At 35.6% G+C, this 16,673-nt stretch overlaps 1 protein-coding gene and 1 pseudogene across 4 annotated transcripts in view; both read left to right on the forward strand.

Annotated features, from left to right (window-relative positions):
* DLGAP5 (DLG associated protein 5) overlaps nt 1-9,912 on the forward strand; it is a 72,113-nt gene extending 62,201 nt beyond the window's left edge. For 3 of the 4 annotated variants that reach the window (XM_077122572.1, XM_077122570.1, XM_077122571.1), the window contains 5 exons: nt 941-1,133; nt 4,282-4,357; nt 5,558-5,807; nt 6,869-6,915; nt 8,665-9,912. In XM_077122572.1, the coding sequence (XP_076978687.1) occupies nt 941-1,133; nt 4,282-4,357; nt 5,558-5,807; nt 6,869-6,915; nt 8,665-8,805 (707 nt within the window). In that variant the 3' untranslated portion in view covers nt 8,806-9,912. The remainder of the gene's footprint in view (nt 1-940; nt 1,134-4,281; nt 4,358-5,557; nt 5,808-6,868; nt 6,916-8,664) is intronic. The other variant, XM_077122573.1, reaches the window with a different exon arrangement.
* A 24-nt stretch (nt 9,913-9,936) lies between these two features.
* Nucleotides 9,937-15,677, forward strand: LOC143651790 (proteasome maturation protein pseudogene; annotated as a pseudogene).
* Nucleotides 15,678-16,673: the final 996 nt, after the last annotated feature.

The raw sequence follows: 16,673 nt of genomic DNA on the forward strand, positions 1-16,673 counted from the left end.
AACCCTTTCTTGTTCTCTGAATGTTTTTTAATAACGTTCTATAATTGTTGGTTATATGCTGCAGTATCTCATCTTTCTGAATCTATTATTTATAGTTTTTATGTTTTCTTCCCCCTATATAGTCAGTATTTGTTCCAAGATACTTTCATGTGTTTGCTTTTGGTACCCATTTCTTGTGTTAGAGGCTCTCCTCAGGTGCTTCGTTATCCTTCACTGCCTGCTCCTGGTTAGGAATAGGGTGCTAAGATGCTGACCAGAAGTTCCGTGCACATGGGTAGGCCCTTACTGTGGGGTGATTTAGCTGGCCCATTATACTGGGAACTTAAACATCACTGTATTAAAGCATTTTTTTATGGAGTAGTTAGATTCCCCAAAGAAGATTTTCACAATCTGCTTTCTGGAAGGTATGAGCCATGCAGGGAAGAAAACTGAGAGTCTCAACAGTTCATTTGTAAATGCTCACTCACTTAATCCCCTTATTTTCCATATAGTACTCCTTCTGTGTCCTCTAAACATCTCCACTTCTAGTTACTTGGGGCCACCAATTTCTTTAGAGTTTTGTGGTATAAATTGGATTATTTCTCATCCTTTCTTAACTGGTGGCTTACGATTAGTTTTCTTACATTTACTAAGTAATAAATCTCTCATCCATCTATATTAAAGTTTGTAAAATTTTCTTGTCTCTTCTTTTGTCCTTGTAGATTTCTGCCTTTTAAGATTATCTGTTAATGTTATAGTAGCAAGATGTCAAAGGGAAGCAGAGTCTAATACATGTGTTCAATATTGTCTTTAACTGAAAATCCCAGGCATTTGACTTGAACAAACATCATTTCACAGGAGAAAGTAGCCAATTGGAAGAATTTGTCCCATCTTCCTTGTTATAATGAAAAGTAAATGAAAGAAATTTTTTGGTGTTGAAGTGATTTCTCTCATCTTTTAGGACTTTCTATCTCTTCTGAGCATCTTTCTCAAGGACTTAGAACTCCTAAATCTGTCAGCAAAGCTGTGTCTCAGAGCAAGGCTGAGATGGGCCTTCTAATTCAACCTACATCACCAAAGAATCCTGATCCTCAGTCTACCAAAAGCAAACACCCTGTTGATAAGATTTTGTTTTCAAATACTACTGAAAACAGGTATTTCTTCAATATGTTATTAAAAGTTTAACAGTATGCTGAAGGTAGGGTTTAACAAAGAGTATGATTGCTGAATAATTATATTGAGATTTCTTTTAGTCTCTAGTATCTTAGAGCAGCTACAAGTAAAAACTTAAAATTGGAGAATTGTTAACCCATACCAAACTCTGAAATCTGTTCTACAACTAATTGTTGCGATGTACTTTGAAATTTATTGCTTTTTGGTATATATGTTATTTTTCACAAAAAAAGGAAAAAAAAGTTGATTTTGATGATAAGTATACAATTATATAATGAAAAAAATAAAAAGAAAAATAATGCTCCCTTTGAATGTAAAACAAAATAAATGCACTCTTTAAGAAAAGTTTAACATATTCTGAAATTAAGTACCATTTTGGATTGTTATGCTAATAAAATGTGCGAGACATATTTAAATCATTTCACCATGACTGTAACATATAGACAGTACTTCCATTTTATGAATGAAGAAACTGAGGCTTTAAGATTTCTGGTTAGTAAATAATCATATTTAGACAGACAAAGTAAATTCTGCAGAACTAAAAAGAAAATGGTATCCTTTGGTGCTAAAATAGACCTTGGTACTCAACAGATCTGAGCTGAAAATCAGCTCACTGACTTACTAGCTATGAAACTTCAGTTTTATCATCTATGAGGTAGAAGTATTGATACCTCCCTTACAGAGTCATTGATAAGTACATACTTTTATACCAGGCTTCATAGCAAGTACCTTGAGACTGAGGTCTTGACAGATGGCAGAACATACAGAAGGAGGAGCTAATGTGTACTGCATAACTGTTATGAACTAGACATGGTTCTAAGTCCTTAACATGTGTCATCTTATTTAACCCTCATAACAACCCTGTGGGGTAGGTACTAAATCCTCATTTTTCAAGTGTGAAAACTGAGGTTTTAAGTTAATAACACACCCAAATTCAATTTATATAATTGGTAAAACTTATCACTGCTTGTATTATTTCTACTACACAGTACTGCCCCTCTCAAATGCATCAAAATCTCCCCTGTCCATGGAAAATAAATGCACTGGAGATATGGATAGGAAAGGAAATACTTTTAAGTGGGTGGAAAAAAATCATTATAATCTAGAGTCAAAACTAGACTGTTAGGATCTATTAGTAATCTTTCAATGGGACTGCATTGAATACTCAGCCGTAGCAGCAAACAGGGCTATCAAAAAAATAAGGAACACCCCATGAATTAGAAACGAGAAAGCAAATTAAAGTTGTTATTTTTAAACACATAAATACTTCATGAAATGAGTTTAACATTTTTAAATTTTTAGGAATAACCAAAGTATATTTAGCCTCTATGGAGGCTAAAATATTTAAGTGTTCTAGAAACCTGTGGATTATAAAATATCAATTTATTGTCATGACTTAAATGCAAGAAATTTATAGTCTATAGTTTATTAGTCTATAGTTTATTATCTGGCACTAACCAGATCCCTAATTGCTTTTGAGTGGTAATTTTGAAAATACTCATTTAAACATTTTTATACAATTTCTAAAAATAGTCCTGAACGAAAGCATCTTATAGGGGTAAAGAAAAAAATAGGGGAAACAAAGGCTAAAATATATTGGGTAGATGGAAATACTAACAATCAATTAGAGGGAGGGGTAAGGCGTATGGTATGTATGAGTTTTTTTCTTTTTCTTTTTCTTTCTTTTTCTGAATTGATGCAAATGTTCTAAGAAATGATCATGGTAATGAATATACAACTATGTGATGATATTGTGAGTTATTGATTATATACCAAGGATGGAATGATCATATGGTAAGAATGTTCATGTTTGTATGTTTAAAAAAAAATTCAAAAAAAAAGAGAAAGCATCTTATAAATAAACAACTTTGTGAAATTAAGGCAACGTGAAGCTGAAAGAAAGCTCGAAAAATACTGTGTGTTTATATATATATGAACTTGGAGGAAGTTGAAACAGATATTTCCAATAAAATACAAATTAAGAACCTCAGGATTAGAATACATTGCTTTATAATTTGTATGTAAATGTAGCCAACTCCAGTTAAACAATTATTGAAATGTTGCTTCCACACTCTCAGAAGTCACCTTCCCCCTGACCTTTCCCTAGTGTGGGACCTGGATTTGTTTGATATTCAGAGCTTCTGAATCTACATTAGCTTAACTGGCTACCATGGTAACAGGCTCATGAGCAAAAATAGCATTTAGTTTGTAAGGCCATCCTGCAATAGCTAGAATCCAAAAGTCTTTTTAAATCAGGCCTGATTTGGGATCAGGCTCCATCTTTGACCCATTCTCTAAACTAATTCCCTCCATGAAGAATAGACTCACGAGCCCTGGTACCATGGAATTGACAATGTTTCCTGACCAAAAGGGGAAAAGAAATGTAATACCGTAAGACTTCAGTGGCCGAGAGATCAGATAGAGTCAAGAGACTATTCTGGAGACGACTCTTATGCAAACTTCAGTAGGATAGTGCTAATTGCCATGGTTTGCTAAACCCCAACCAACATCAGTCCTGTTGACTCTTAAGAATGCCTATGACTTGAACTAAGAATCTATAAAGGTTTCATCCACTAAGTTTGCCTTCCTGGAACCTATAACTCTCAGAGGGTTCCTAGGTCAGATAAATCTGAAACCTAGATGGACCAGCCTCTCCAAGATTATCAATTGATTACATCCCTCTAATCCTTTAGTGTTGACACCCTTCTCAACATAAAGTCAGAATGGGCATTGCCTAAAGAGCCCTATAAATTGAGAGAGGGATTAAAGGAAAAGAAAGGAGGTATAACAGAGAAAATAGGATTTAACAAATGAGAATAATGACTGATCACCATATTAATATTCCTTCTAGCTTCCAGTGTTTCGGAGCAGCAAGAAAGAAAAATCTGAGCCGGTGTAATGTAGCACATGACAAACTCTGGGATCTTGTCATGTAATTACTTGTTAAAGTGTGCTTTGAAAATTATTGCTTTTTCTTTCTTTGCTTTGTATATATGCTATATTTTACAATAAAAAAGTTAAAAAAAATACAAGGACAAAGAAAAAGCATAGACTCAAATTACAAATCAAAGATAGCAGTACATTTAACTAATGGAATATAATTCCATGCTGATTTTTTTTATTTGTAAGGAACAGTGTAGTAGAAGATGCCCGGTCTCCTGATGCCCTATGTCCTGGATTTCAAGATTTAATTGAAGTAAACCATGTAAGTCCTATTCCAATGCATATATGCATAATGTATATTATCTACATTATTATATAACAAGCATATGTGGAGAATATTGTGGATTCAGTTCCCGACCACCACGAAGAAGTAAATATTGCAACAAAATGAGTCACATGAAAATGTTGGTTTTGCAGGGCATATAAAAGTTATGCTTATGCTATGCTGTTTGTTAAGTTTGTGGTAGCAATTATGTCTAAAAAATCCAATGTACATGCCTTAATCAAAATGTGACACAGAGTGAGCACATACTGTTGGAAAAATGACACCAAAAGACTTGCTCAACACAGATTTGCCACAAACCTCCAATTTGTAAAAATGCAATATCTGTATAGTACAATAAAATGAAACTCAGTAAAGTAATGTATGCCCGTAGTAACTCCATTGGAAATCTAAGTCAGTCATACAGAGTAGTAGTTCTTGTTTCAAAGTCATTTGTCTCATTTGAAACCACAATGCCATTTTCTATTCTTTACCTCACATCAAAATGAATAGGAGCCAGTGAACAAGAAGAGGCCAGCAAACTATGATCTCTACTCTTGTAAATAAAGTGTTGTTAGAACAGTCATGTTTGTTTATATACATACTGTCTCTGACTGCCTTCACAATGTACTGTCAGAATTGAGTAGTTATGATAGAGACCTTATGACTCTCAAAGCTTAAAGCATTTATTATCTGGCCTTTACAGAAAGTGTTTATCAACTCCTGAGCTGGAGTATATATAATCACTGAAAAACTTTCTTTGAGTCATACTATTTCCAAAATATTATCTGAGCTAACTATTCAGGAAGTAAGAATGGTAGGATTTACAATGTCCTTTAGCCTGTTTAAAATGTCAGCCTTCTGTTTTTTTTTTGTTTTTTTTTTTTTTTTTTTTAAGAGAGAGGGAGGAAGGGAAGGAAAGACAGAGAGAAGGAAGGAAGGATGGAAGGAAGGAAGGAAGAAAGGGAAACATCTTTAAACATTTTCTTGTTTTATTGTATTTTGTTTGTTTGTTTGTTTTTTACATGGGCTGGGGCCGGGAATCGAACCGAGGTCCTCCGGCATGGCAGGCAAGCACTTTGCCCGCTGAGCCACCGCGGCCCGCCCAGCCTTCTGTTTTTATTATTTTGGGTACAATAGGACTTTTTCTATTTGCCCCAATTTTTGGTAATTAAATATAATACTGTTGTTGACTTCTAGAAAGCAAATAAGATAAACTCTGAGATGGATTGTTTGCCCAGTGAAAGAATGAATTTGCAGCTACTTGCTGGTGAAATGGCATATAATAATACTAAAAAAAAAGAAGAAATTTCAGATGTCATAGAGGGAATGGAACTGAATTCTTCAATCATAGCACAGGATGTTTTGATGAGTAGCCCTGAAAAACTTATACTATTACAAAATAACACATCACAGGAAGAAGAAATTAAAATTTCTTTATGTCAATCAGGTGAGATCTTTTTAATATATTTAAATGAGGCTTTGTTTAATAAGCTAACATAGGCAAAGGCATAGATGTTCTAAATGCTTATGAATACCAGTTTCTAAGGATCAAGGTTGAAGAATTACATATCCACAGAATATATCTTATAAGAATTAGTTTTTGATGTAGTAATCTTTGCTCCATTAGGAACACCTAATAGAAATCAACTGTTTCTATTAAATAAAATTAAATTTCTATTAACCCAAGATACCAATCCAAGTTGGATGTAAGAACCATTTTACGTTAAACCTAACTATTTGGGATCCTCCACTGTTTGTGAAGACTTAGAATTAGAAAAATTCCCTAAAATTATTTTAGGCATCCTCCTTTCAACATATATCACCAAACCTTTCTTTAAAATGCCCTATTTTTCCTATCTATTTTATTGTAATTGTTCTGCAGTAGGAAATGACTCTTGTATTTTTGTTATAAGATAATGTATGACAGTTTCAGCTACTGTTTTCATATGTTACTCCATGGTGCTGGTCTGTCTGGAAACTGAGGCTAAGTAAAACAGTGTAATATTGACCAGCATTTAATGTTCTCTGTGTTCTTCATCCGGCCTTTATTTTTTTAGGTATCTCTAACATTACAAGCATGAGATTTGTTTGCAGGAGACTCTTTTAGGATTAAAAATTACTAAGAAATTTGACTACACGTAAAAAAAAGTTGTGGGGTGGGCCATGGTGGCTCACTGGCAGAGTTCTCGCCTGCCGTGCCAGAGACCTGGGTTCAATTCCTGGTGCCTGCCCATGCAAAAAAAAAAAAGTAAAGTCATGGGTGGTGCAACAGTGGCTCAGTGGCAGAATTCTCGCCTGCCATACTGGAGACCTGGGTTCAATTTCCGGAGCCTGCCCATGCAAAACAAGACAAAAAAAAAAGTAGTAGCAAAAAATTACCTGTATTTTTGCCTTAAAATTTAATATGTGGCACTTTACATATATTTCTAGGCTTTTTCTATTTTCTAACAACCCTTGACTGTGAGAATATTCTTTAAAAAGTTAAAAAAAATTTTGTTTGTTTTTCAGTACTAAGAGACAGAGATCTCACTACTGAATCCCAGCTTCTTGATTCAGTAAGTTTTCAAACTTGATTTGACAAATTCCTTTGTATTCTAGATTTGTTTTCAATTTGTGGGTAAGGTTTAAAATTTACGTCTTCTCATGATTTTGCTTACTCTGAAATGTATTCATTATTCATTTTTTTTCTAAATGTGAAAAAGATTCCCATGTTTATATACTTTAAAATATAGTATAGTTTAGTATTAAACCCTGAAGATTCATTTCCTTATATGATTTATTTATCAAATTTGCTATGACAGGTTGAATACTTGAATATCTAATATGCTAGATATTTATAAGTAATGCAAGAAAAATATTTAGAAGTTTTTGCCTATCTGAAACATACATTTAGGAGATGATGTCTATCCTACCATTAGTTATCACTGGCTTTTATTTGCATTCTTTTAGATTACTCTATTTATGTCTTGCTGTTTTGTTTGAAAGCTTTCTCCAGCCTTTATTTTTGGAGACATCTTCCTTCTAAATCTAGTTCAAACATTAGCCCTTCTGTGGAGCTTCTTAGAAATGTTCTCACCTCTCCTGTGTTAATCTCTCATTAAGCATGTAATGATATGAATAGGTTATAATTTCAGGAATCTATTTGCCTTATTAACTGTAAAATCCTAATGTACAGCCAAGATTGACAACTCTGGTTTAAAGCCTTACCTTGAAGTTCTCCGGGAACAACTGCCAAAATGGATCAGGGAGTAACTTTAGTTTGCTAATTTTTGATCCCAGAATATAAGATTTTTGCTATGGCAAGTGTAGGATCAAATAGCAACAATTTTCATTTACCTCATGAACCCTGGCAAATACCGTTTCCTTAAGCTACTAATTCCTTAAGGGTCTCTGTATATCTTGGCTTTTATTATATTACCAAGCTGCCTTCTTTGTGGTCAACCTCCTGGACTGTCCTGTGACTCAGTAGCAGAGTGAAGTGGGTTACTATGACCCTCACACCTTCCTTAATCACAAGCTAAGATCTAGAGGGTCAAGGACTTCAGTTTAAGGCCAGTTTATATAAACCCCATTTACTCCTGATCCCAGATCTTAACTCTCAATAATTGGTTCTGATAATATGTGATATTATAAGTAAACCTGGAAATTAACAAATTGTAATATTGGTTTTTGTATCAGTGATATGATTAAAAGTGCTTCACAGTTATATTATACATTATCCCATTGATAAATCTTAGTACCCTTATAATTTTGTCCCCCTGTGATTTCTTCCTTGTTTCCATAAATACTAGGATTTTGGCATACCTTATACCATACCTATAGGCCCATTTGTCTATTTTAGGCCCACATTATTACTTGCCCAGTAGCATCATTTAAACCTGAAGTAAGGCCTGAGGTGGAAAAGAGAAGAGGATCCCAACAGGGTCACACTCTAATAAGATGCCTATTAAGTGCTGTTATGTAGATCAGGGATTGTAGCATCTGCACAAGTAGCTTAGGATATGGCCTCTTATTTTATTCAAGCTGCATAATACGTCTTAAATCCATCTATATATTACTAATCACCTCTTTTTTAGGCACATGTTCCTAATATAACTTTTCAATTTAAAAAAAGCTATATATTTTAAATTAGATTTGGTGCAAAGTAGCATAACCATTGTTATTAATGAATCCATTCATAATTCATGTTATATTTGATTATATTTAAAAATGTTATTTATGTTTCTTAATGAATCTACTAATAAGTAGCAATGTTCAAAACTTAATTGGTAAAACAGTTACTTTAATGATTTCTCTTATTCTAGACAGACCTGAACTGCAGTAATCCATTTACTCATGTGGAAAGGAGACATCAAGATCATGCCAGACACATATCCTTTGGTGGTAACCTGATTACCTTTTCACCTCTCAGACCCCTCAGTGGAGAACAACCGGAAGAATTTTGAATTTACAAGTAAATACAAAAATGTTTCTCTTCATATTATTGATGTCTTGATAAATTCTTAGAATATTTGAAACTATGAATAATTTTTGTTTCTGTTAACTTCTACTCAATCCATTTATATATTGTCATGTAATGTTTTAATGTTCAAGGTTCTTCAAAGTTTGTTTTAGATATGATGTTGTTTCTCAAGGGAAGTTGGGATATTTTTTACATTAACCATGCAGAATAAAAAATTTACTTGTCTTACCACTCTTGTTTAGAATGTGTAAGGTGAAAGCTGAATATACTTACTTATGAAGCATCCTTCAGTTTATTCAAAATATAGTATTAAACTTTGACAGAAACATTTGCAAATACTTTGCTCTTATTTTGAATTCTTAAATTCGCTGATTTTTGAACGGCTTTATATATTGCATTTTCCAGGGTATGCTGTTTCTTTAGATGAGCTTTTGTTTGTTTTCCTTTTTTTCTTTTTTTAATATTTTTATTGACAAATCTTCACACACATATAGTCCATACATGGTGTACAATCAGTGGTTCACAATGTCATCACATAGTTATGTATTCTTTACCATGATCATTTTCAGAACATTTGCATCACTCCAGAAAAAAGAAATAAAAAGAAAAACTCATATATCCCATATCCATTACCCCTCCCTCTCACTGACCACTAGCATTTCCATTTATTTTATCCCATATTGCCCTGTTATTTATTTATTTTTTATCCATATTTTTTACTCATCTGTCCATACCCTAGATAAAAGGAGCAATAGACACAAGGTTTTCACAATCACACAGTCACATTGTAAAAGTTATATCTTTATACAGTTGTCTTCAAGAGTCAAGGCTATGGGAACACAGTGCAACAGTTTCAGGTATTTCTCTCCAGCCACTCCAATACACCATAAACTAAAAAGGGGTATCTATATAATGCATAAGAATAACCTCCAGGATAACCTCTTGACTCTGTTTGAAATCTCTCAGCCACTGAAATTTTATTTTGCTTCTTTTCTCTTTTTCCCCTTTTGGTCAAGAAGCCTTTCTCAATCCTGTGATGCTGGGTTCCGGTGAATCCCAGGCCAAATGTACTTCCTATATGATCATATACATGAAATAAAATATTATATTGAGATAAAATATTATATTTTGCACTAAGGGAAAGTACCATAATACATCAGTGAATATTTATTGGGGAGTGTTATAGACATCAGTAATTACAACAAAGGGCTTTTTTTTCTCTTCGATTTGAATAGAATTTAATGAAAGCTGTCAACCTCTCTGGAATACCAATTGTACTAAAGCCATTTGTTATTCTGAGTTTTAATGCTATGCTTCTTTCTGTAAAACAATGGTTTTGTCATTTTTTACCTTTATACCATTCCTTACTGAATCTAGACTGAGAGATCGGGATCAGTAAGCTGTCTGTCAGAGCCAATTAAACAGAAGATTTTCAGAAATGGGATTCACGAATCTTTCAAGGAGGGGAGGAGAGATGCAGAGAAGGAATGGGAAAGGATGGAAAGAAGGAAGTAAGGGAGGGTAGAAGGAAGGAAGACAAATAAGTTAAAATACTAATATTGTCAGCTTCTATTAATTTGTGAGAATCTAGTTAACTGCTTCAATACCAGTCACACTCTGTTGTAGTTTGCTAGCTGCCAGAATGCAACACACCAGAGACGGATTGGCTTTTAATAAAAGGGGGTTTATTTTATTAGTTCTTCAGAGGAAAGGCAGCTAACTTTCCACTGAGGTTCTTTCTTACGTGGGAAGGCACAGGATGGTCTCTACTGCCCCTCTCTCCTGGCTGGAAGGGCACATGGCAAACATGGCATCATCTGCTAGCTTTGTCTCCTGGCTTCCTGTTTCATGAAGCTCCCCGGGAGGCATTTTCCTTCTTCATCTCCAAAGGTCACTGGCTGGTGGACTCTCTGCTTTGTGGTGCTGCAGCACCCTCTGCTCTCTCTGAATCTCCTCTCCAAAATGTTTCCTCTTTTATAGGACTTCAGAAACTGATCAAGACCCACCCAAATGGGTGGAGACATGTCGTCCCTTAATCCAGTTTAACAGCCACTCTTGACTAAATCACATCATCCAGGGACATAATCTGATTACAGTTTCAAACATACAGTATTGAATACAGATTATTCTATATTTACGAAATGGGATTTATATTAAAACATGGCTTTTCTTAGGGGGCATACTTCCTTTCAAACCAGAACACACTCCTTTCCAATTCCTTGAATAGATTACAAGTAAAGGGGTAAAAGTGAAATTAAATTAAAATCAGAGTTCCTTTTCAAAGAAAAAAACAGAAAACTTAAACAAATTTATCACTATAAATGACGTAAAAGCAGGGAGTCATGTCACCATCAAGAAAGTAATTCCCTGACACAGACCTTTAGCATCCATGTATCCATTCACCCATGTTGCTGCTGACTAGAACCTGTCTCTGGGAATCAGTTTGCCTCTCACTACATCAACAGTTTTCTCCTGACATGGAAATTTACCCCAAACATTGCAAAAGAATAGATGCAAATTCAATCATAAGGTCTTGTAGTACACACATGCCTGGCTTGGATCCCAGTCAAATTCCTGTTCTTTATGTGAACATTCACCTCTGTGAATCTCATTTTATTTTTCTAAAGTCCAATGAAAGCAGGGCAGCACTCCTTCAGCTGAAATTCAGGCATCCATGCTCCTTCCATCATGTAGTCAAGTCAAGGTTGGGGTCCTCAACGGGTTGTTAGGAGAATCCTGTTTCCAAGCCCAATCCATCAAACCTCCATATGGTGTTTCCTGGCATGGCAGCCTTGGTTCAAGAAGGCCAATGACATTCAACGTTTCTCTGTCAGCTGGAAGGGCACGTGGCGAACATGGCGGCATCTGCTGACTTTCTAGTGGCTCTACAAAAAGGTTTAGATGAGCTTTTGCATTCTGAAGTTAGTTTACAATGCTGCAGTTTCAAATAAGTTATTAGAGGTGGCTATTAAATTTTTGCCTTTTATTTTCATTTTTCCTTTTGGAAAAATTTGAAGGAAATACCTTTTCCTCTTGAAGAGAACTTTACCAATCACTTAATGTGTTGAAATATTGTTTCTTTTATCAAACTCTTAACTCTTATTAGATTGTAGAAGACAAGGCCATCTGAATATCAGAGCACCAAAAAGACTTGGAATAGCTGAAGTTTGTAACCAGAACTGGGCCCAGTCATTTCTGTCTACAAATGAGTTGAGGTTCAAGGCAGTCACCAAACAAGCATCAATTTTGTAGATAATTCCTATTAGATTAGGGGTTTTCAAATAAGAAAATAAAACACATCTACTTTGTTGTCGGAGGGAGATGTATTATTAGACAAAGGCAGTGGATTCTTTGGCCCAGTGCACTCAAATGACCAATCCCTGAGACACTAGGGTCTCAAAGAGGGAAAAAGTTTATTGCTAGGCACACAGTAGGAGAGCAGATGGCCTGTTGGCCCAAAATCTGTCTCCCCCAAACTGCAATAATTCTGATAGTTTTATAGAATTAATAGATGGACAGTCTTTAGAATAATGAGCACAGTGGCTCCAGCTCGTGTAATCAGAAGTGATCTAATTAGTGAGCATGCGCAGAATGATTGCATGCTTAGTCCCAGAATATATGGAAGAAAATAGCAGACTTAATATCTGATATCTTAATTTTTTTTGTATTTTTTGTATTACAATGAGGTATAAGTGACTTGTAGGTTAAAGTCTAAGCTACTGCGTATGTCTGGTGGACCCATTTTGGTTAAATCCAGTCTGTTATCAGGATAACTTTGGGCTTTTGAGATAGTTCTGGACTGACCCAAGACCCTTCATTAACATTAGGGGCTGTCTTTACTGATCACAAGACTCTAAAGTTGAAAAACTTGATAAATGGGTACAATGAAGGTTAGTCACAAGCTGTTCTAGTTTGCTAGCTGCCAGAATATGATATACCAGAAATGGAACAGCTTTTAAAAGGGGAATTTAATAAGTTACAGGTTTACAGTTCTAAGGCCATGAAAATCTCCAAATTAAAGCAAGTCTATAACAGTGTTCAAATTAAGGCACCATCAAGAGTTTACTTTCACTCAAGAAAGGCAGATGAAGTTCAGGGTTTCTCTCTCAACTGGAAAGTCACATGGAGAACATGGTGATATCTGCCAACTTTCTCTTCAGGCTTCTTGTTTCATGAAGCGCCCCCAGGGGTGTATTCCTTCTTCATCTCCAAAGGTCTCTAGCTGCATGGGCTCTCAGTCTCCAAGCTCTTAGCCTCCTGGCTTTCATGAATCTTGTCATTCTGAAGCTTTCTCCAAAATGCTTTCTCTTTTAAATGATTCCATGTGGAATGGGTGGCATCAAAATCTCCTCGCATCAAAATTTAATACCCACAGTTGGGCAAGCTACATCTTCATGCAGTTAATCTAATCAAGCCACCCAGCATATAATGCTGAATGGGGATTAAGGAAGGCTGCCTCCACATGATAAGATCAGGATTAAGCCACGGCTTTCCTAGGGTACATAATCCTTTGAAACCAGCTCGCAAGGTTTTTGCAGTCACAGGGACAGAAGATAAAGGCGATACAGTCGTTATCAGAGATCAAGGCAGCAGGATTACAGTTTAGCGATTTCAAGTATTTCCCTCTGTCTACTCCAATATACCAGAAAGCAAAAAGGAATATAGAATGATTCAGTAATCAAAATCATCCCTTAAATCCTAATTTCTTGGTTACAAGTATGTTAGACTTTTGAGAAAGATGGATATTATTAAGTCCATGTGAACTGTGGGGAGGCTAAGTGAGGTTTAGAAAAATGTGCTCAGAATTCCTAGTCTTGCCAAAAGGTAAAATAGCTTTAACAGCTCAGTAATGGAAAGTTCAAGTAAGCCAAGCAGAACACAAAAACATATATAAAACCCTTAGGGTTTTCTAAGCACCGAGGGCCATGAACATCTCAAGGAGGTTAATGCAACGTTATCTAAAACTTAAATCCATATAAAGCAATAAAGTATAATGAAAAAGTTGGCTCCCTGGGGAAGCAACTTCTGAATCTTTGGAATTTCCTGTGTTAGGAGTGTCTCTTGTTCTTCATGGCAGTCCCAGGCCCATACCTGGTAGTTCATGTGCTAAGGAGAAGACTGGGAGTTGGCCAACCACACCTGCAGTCTTAGGGTGGGGGCTAGTTCCATCAGAAAAACCAACCATGTGATTAAATAATTGGGGCTTTGATCCTCTGGGAGAGGAAGGGAGCTGCAAATTGAGTTCAACCACATGGACACTGATTCATCAATCATGTCTATGTAATAATACCCCATATAAGCTCAGGGCGTTCAAAGCTCAGAAGAGCTTCCATGATTGAGAAAATGCATTGCTGCTGAGCTGGAAGGGTGATGTATTTTGACTCCACATAAAGAGGACACGAAGCTTGCATTTCATACTCTTCCAGATCTCACTCTTATGTATCTCTTAACTATAATTGTAAGTTCTATGAAGTCTTCTGAGTTCTGTGAATCCTTCTAGAGAATTATTGAAGCTGAGGGGGTTGTGGGAACCCTCAAGTTTGTAGCCAGTGAGTGAGAAGTGTGGGTGGCTTAGGCCTCCAAACTCAACATCTGGTGCCTGAGGATTGCCCTTAACCAGTGGGGTCTGATCTAAAGTCAGAATGAATTGATTGAGTTACTGCAGTGTTTGCATTTGGGGTCAGGAGCTGTGGAAGGTAAGAGATTTTTTGATAACCTGCACAATTGATATTAGAGAATTGGATTTGCTGGAATGACTCTGAATCACTGAAACATGGTTTGGGAAGAGAAATGATAAAAGGGCCAGGGATGAGGACCTATGATTTCTGAATGGCTATCTAGTCATCCGTGGTTGAAGTGGTGGCAGCCACATCACCAATTACTAAAAGTAAAAGTTGCCAGTGGAATTTAGAAATATCGGTAGATCAACTCCTGAGGACTTAGCTCACTGGATACATAAGAAAAAGCAAATTAAAAACAAGCAGGTGGCAGGCCAGCTGATGGTAACCAGGCTGAGAGGTGATGTGGACAGAGGGCTGAAGATGAATGCCAGAGAACTTGGATCTCAGCTAAAAGATAGTATTCCAGTTGTGGAATTTTCAGCAAGTGACCCTTTTGAAAGCCAAGATCTTTTTCACAGAAGGATTTCCTTCCGTGAAAAATGACCTTTTGTGCAGTCATCCTCTTGAATTATCAGAAAAGAATTTCCAGCTCAACCAGGATCAAATGAATTTTTCCACACTGAGAAATATCCAAGGTCTGTTTCCTCTACTAAAATTACAGATGGAATTCAAGGTAGTACAGCAGGCTCAGCAGCTTCCATTTCTTCAGAGGTCAAACTTTTCCTTGGATATTTTAAGGGTTAATGATAAGAATATTGGATTTGAAGATATTCTTAATGATCCATCACAAAATGAAGTAATGGGAGAACAACACTTGATGGTTGAATATAAACTTGTTTTACTGTAATATGATTGTGTGTTAGTGAAAATAGTGACTACACCTTGTTTATAGTTGTCTTTCTACATTTACACAATATTAAAAGTACTGACACATGAGAATTTTTGCCTAAATATTATCAGTGATCATTTGAAATTATTTGGTTTATGGCCATGTAATAATTGAAAACACTAAAAAGAGATGTCTTTAAAGCTAGTTTATGTTAACGTAGTGGCCTTATACGTCTTTAAAAAAAAATCATTGCAAATGAATATTATAAATATGCCTACAGGTTCTGATTAAATCCATGTTCTAGATATTCCATAAATTTAATTTTGAATGATCATTACAATGTTTGAATGTGTAGCCTGAATTCATAGTAGCATCTTTCAGAATAAGTATTTGTAATTGATTTCACTGGCAACTTCAAATTAAGAATAAAATAAAATGTTTATACTTTAACCTGTTTCAATATCAACCATTTATACTCATGAGAACATTTGCTCTATTGCTACTGTTTTAAATTACAACCATTTGATTCTTTTAAGTTGAAAATTATAAGCTCACAGGTTTTAATTTTCATCTTCTCTTTAAAGTGACAAAAGTAAAGTTACCAACAGAAGTATATTAAACTCTGGTTCTTATAGATTTGATATTTATTGATATTTAATATGTAACCAAGTAATACTGTTTAAAAAAAAGTAAATCGCATCTTTCCTTGTTCTTGTTTTACATATTACAAGATGCATAAGTTAAAAAATGTATGTTTAAAAATTTTTTAAATGTTAAAAATCCTTCAAAAGAAAAGAAAAATATACAATTCCTTGGTCATTGTTATTTATAATTGCTAAAATGGAAGTAAAAGGAAGTGTTTGGGCAGGTCCTGAAGCTGGGCCAAACTCAGATTTTGTCTGGTCTGAGCTACAAACACTAGCCTCAGGACTGGTTCCAAAGGGAATAATTATACAGGGGTGACGGTGCCTCTTCAGCCTTTGGTCACCAAGAAGGTAGTCCAGCGGAGAGAAGGACAAAACCCAGAAACTATGAAACTAGTGTTGCTGGATTTTGGCTTCCAGGTTCTTGGCCATACCATGAGAAAGAATTCAAGGGCATAGCACAACATAAAGTAAGCAAATAGAAAGTTTATTGAATATGTATGTGAAAGAACATGTGGGCACTCTCGCAAGAGGGGGTGAAGGCTAAGAGGCCTCGCAATGTGGGGCTGTTTTCATTTGTGGTTTACTTGCTTTCCCTCCCTCTTCCTGTTCCAGGCTCTTTTTCCTACCCTCCCTTCTCTCCAGGGTGGTGGTAGATAGTACATTTTGGTGGGTCAGTTAGCTCCACCCTTCTCCTTAGATAACTCACTCAGGGCGGGGATTGTTTGGCTCTAGATGGTGGGTGTTACCAGTAAGT

The sequence above is a fragment of the Tamandua tetradactyla genome, chromosome 12, assembly GCF_023851605.1.
Source record: "Tamandua tetradactyla isolate mTamTet1 chromosome 12, mTamTet1.pri, whole genome shotgun sequence".
Classification (NCBI taxonomy): domain Eukaryota; kingdom Metazoa; phylum Chordata; class Mammalia; order Pilosa; family Myrmecophagidae; genus Tamandua; species Tamandua tetradactyla.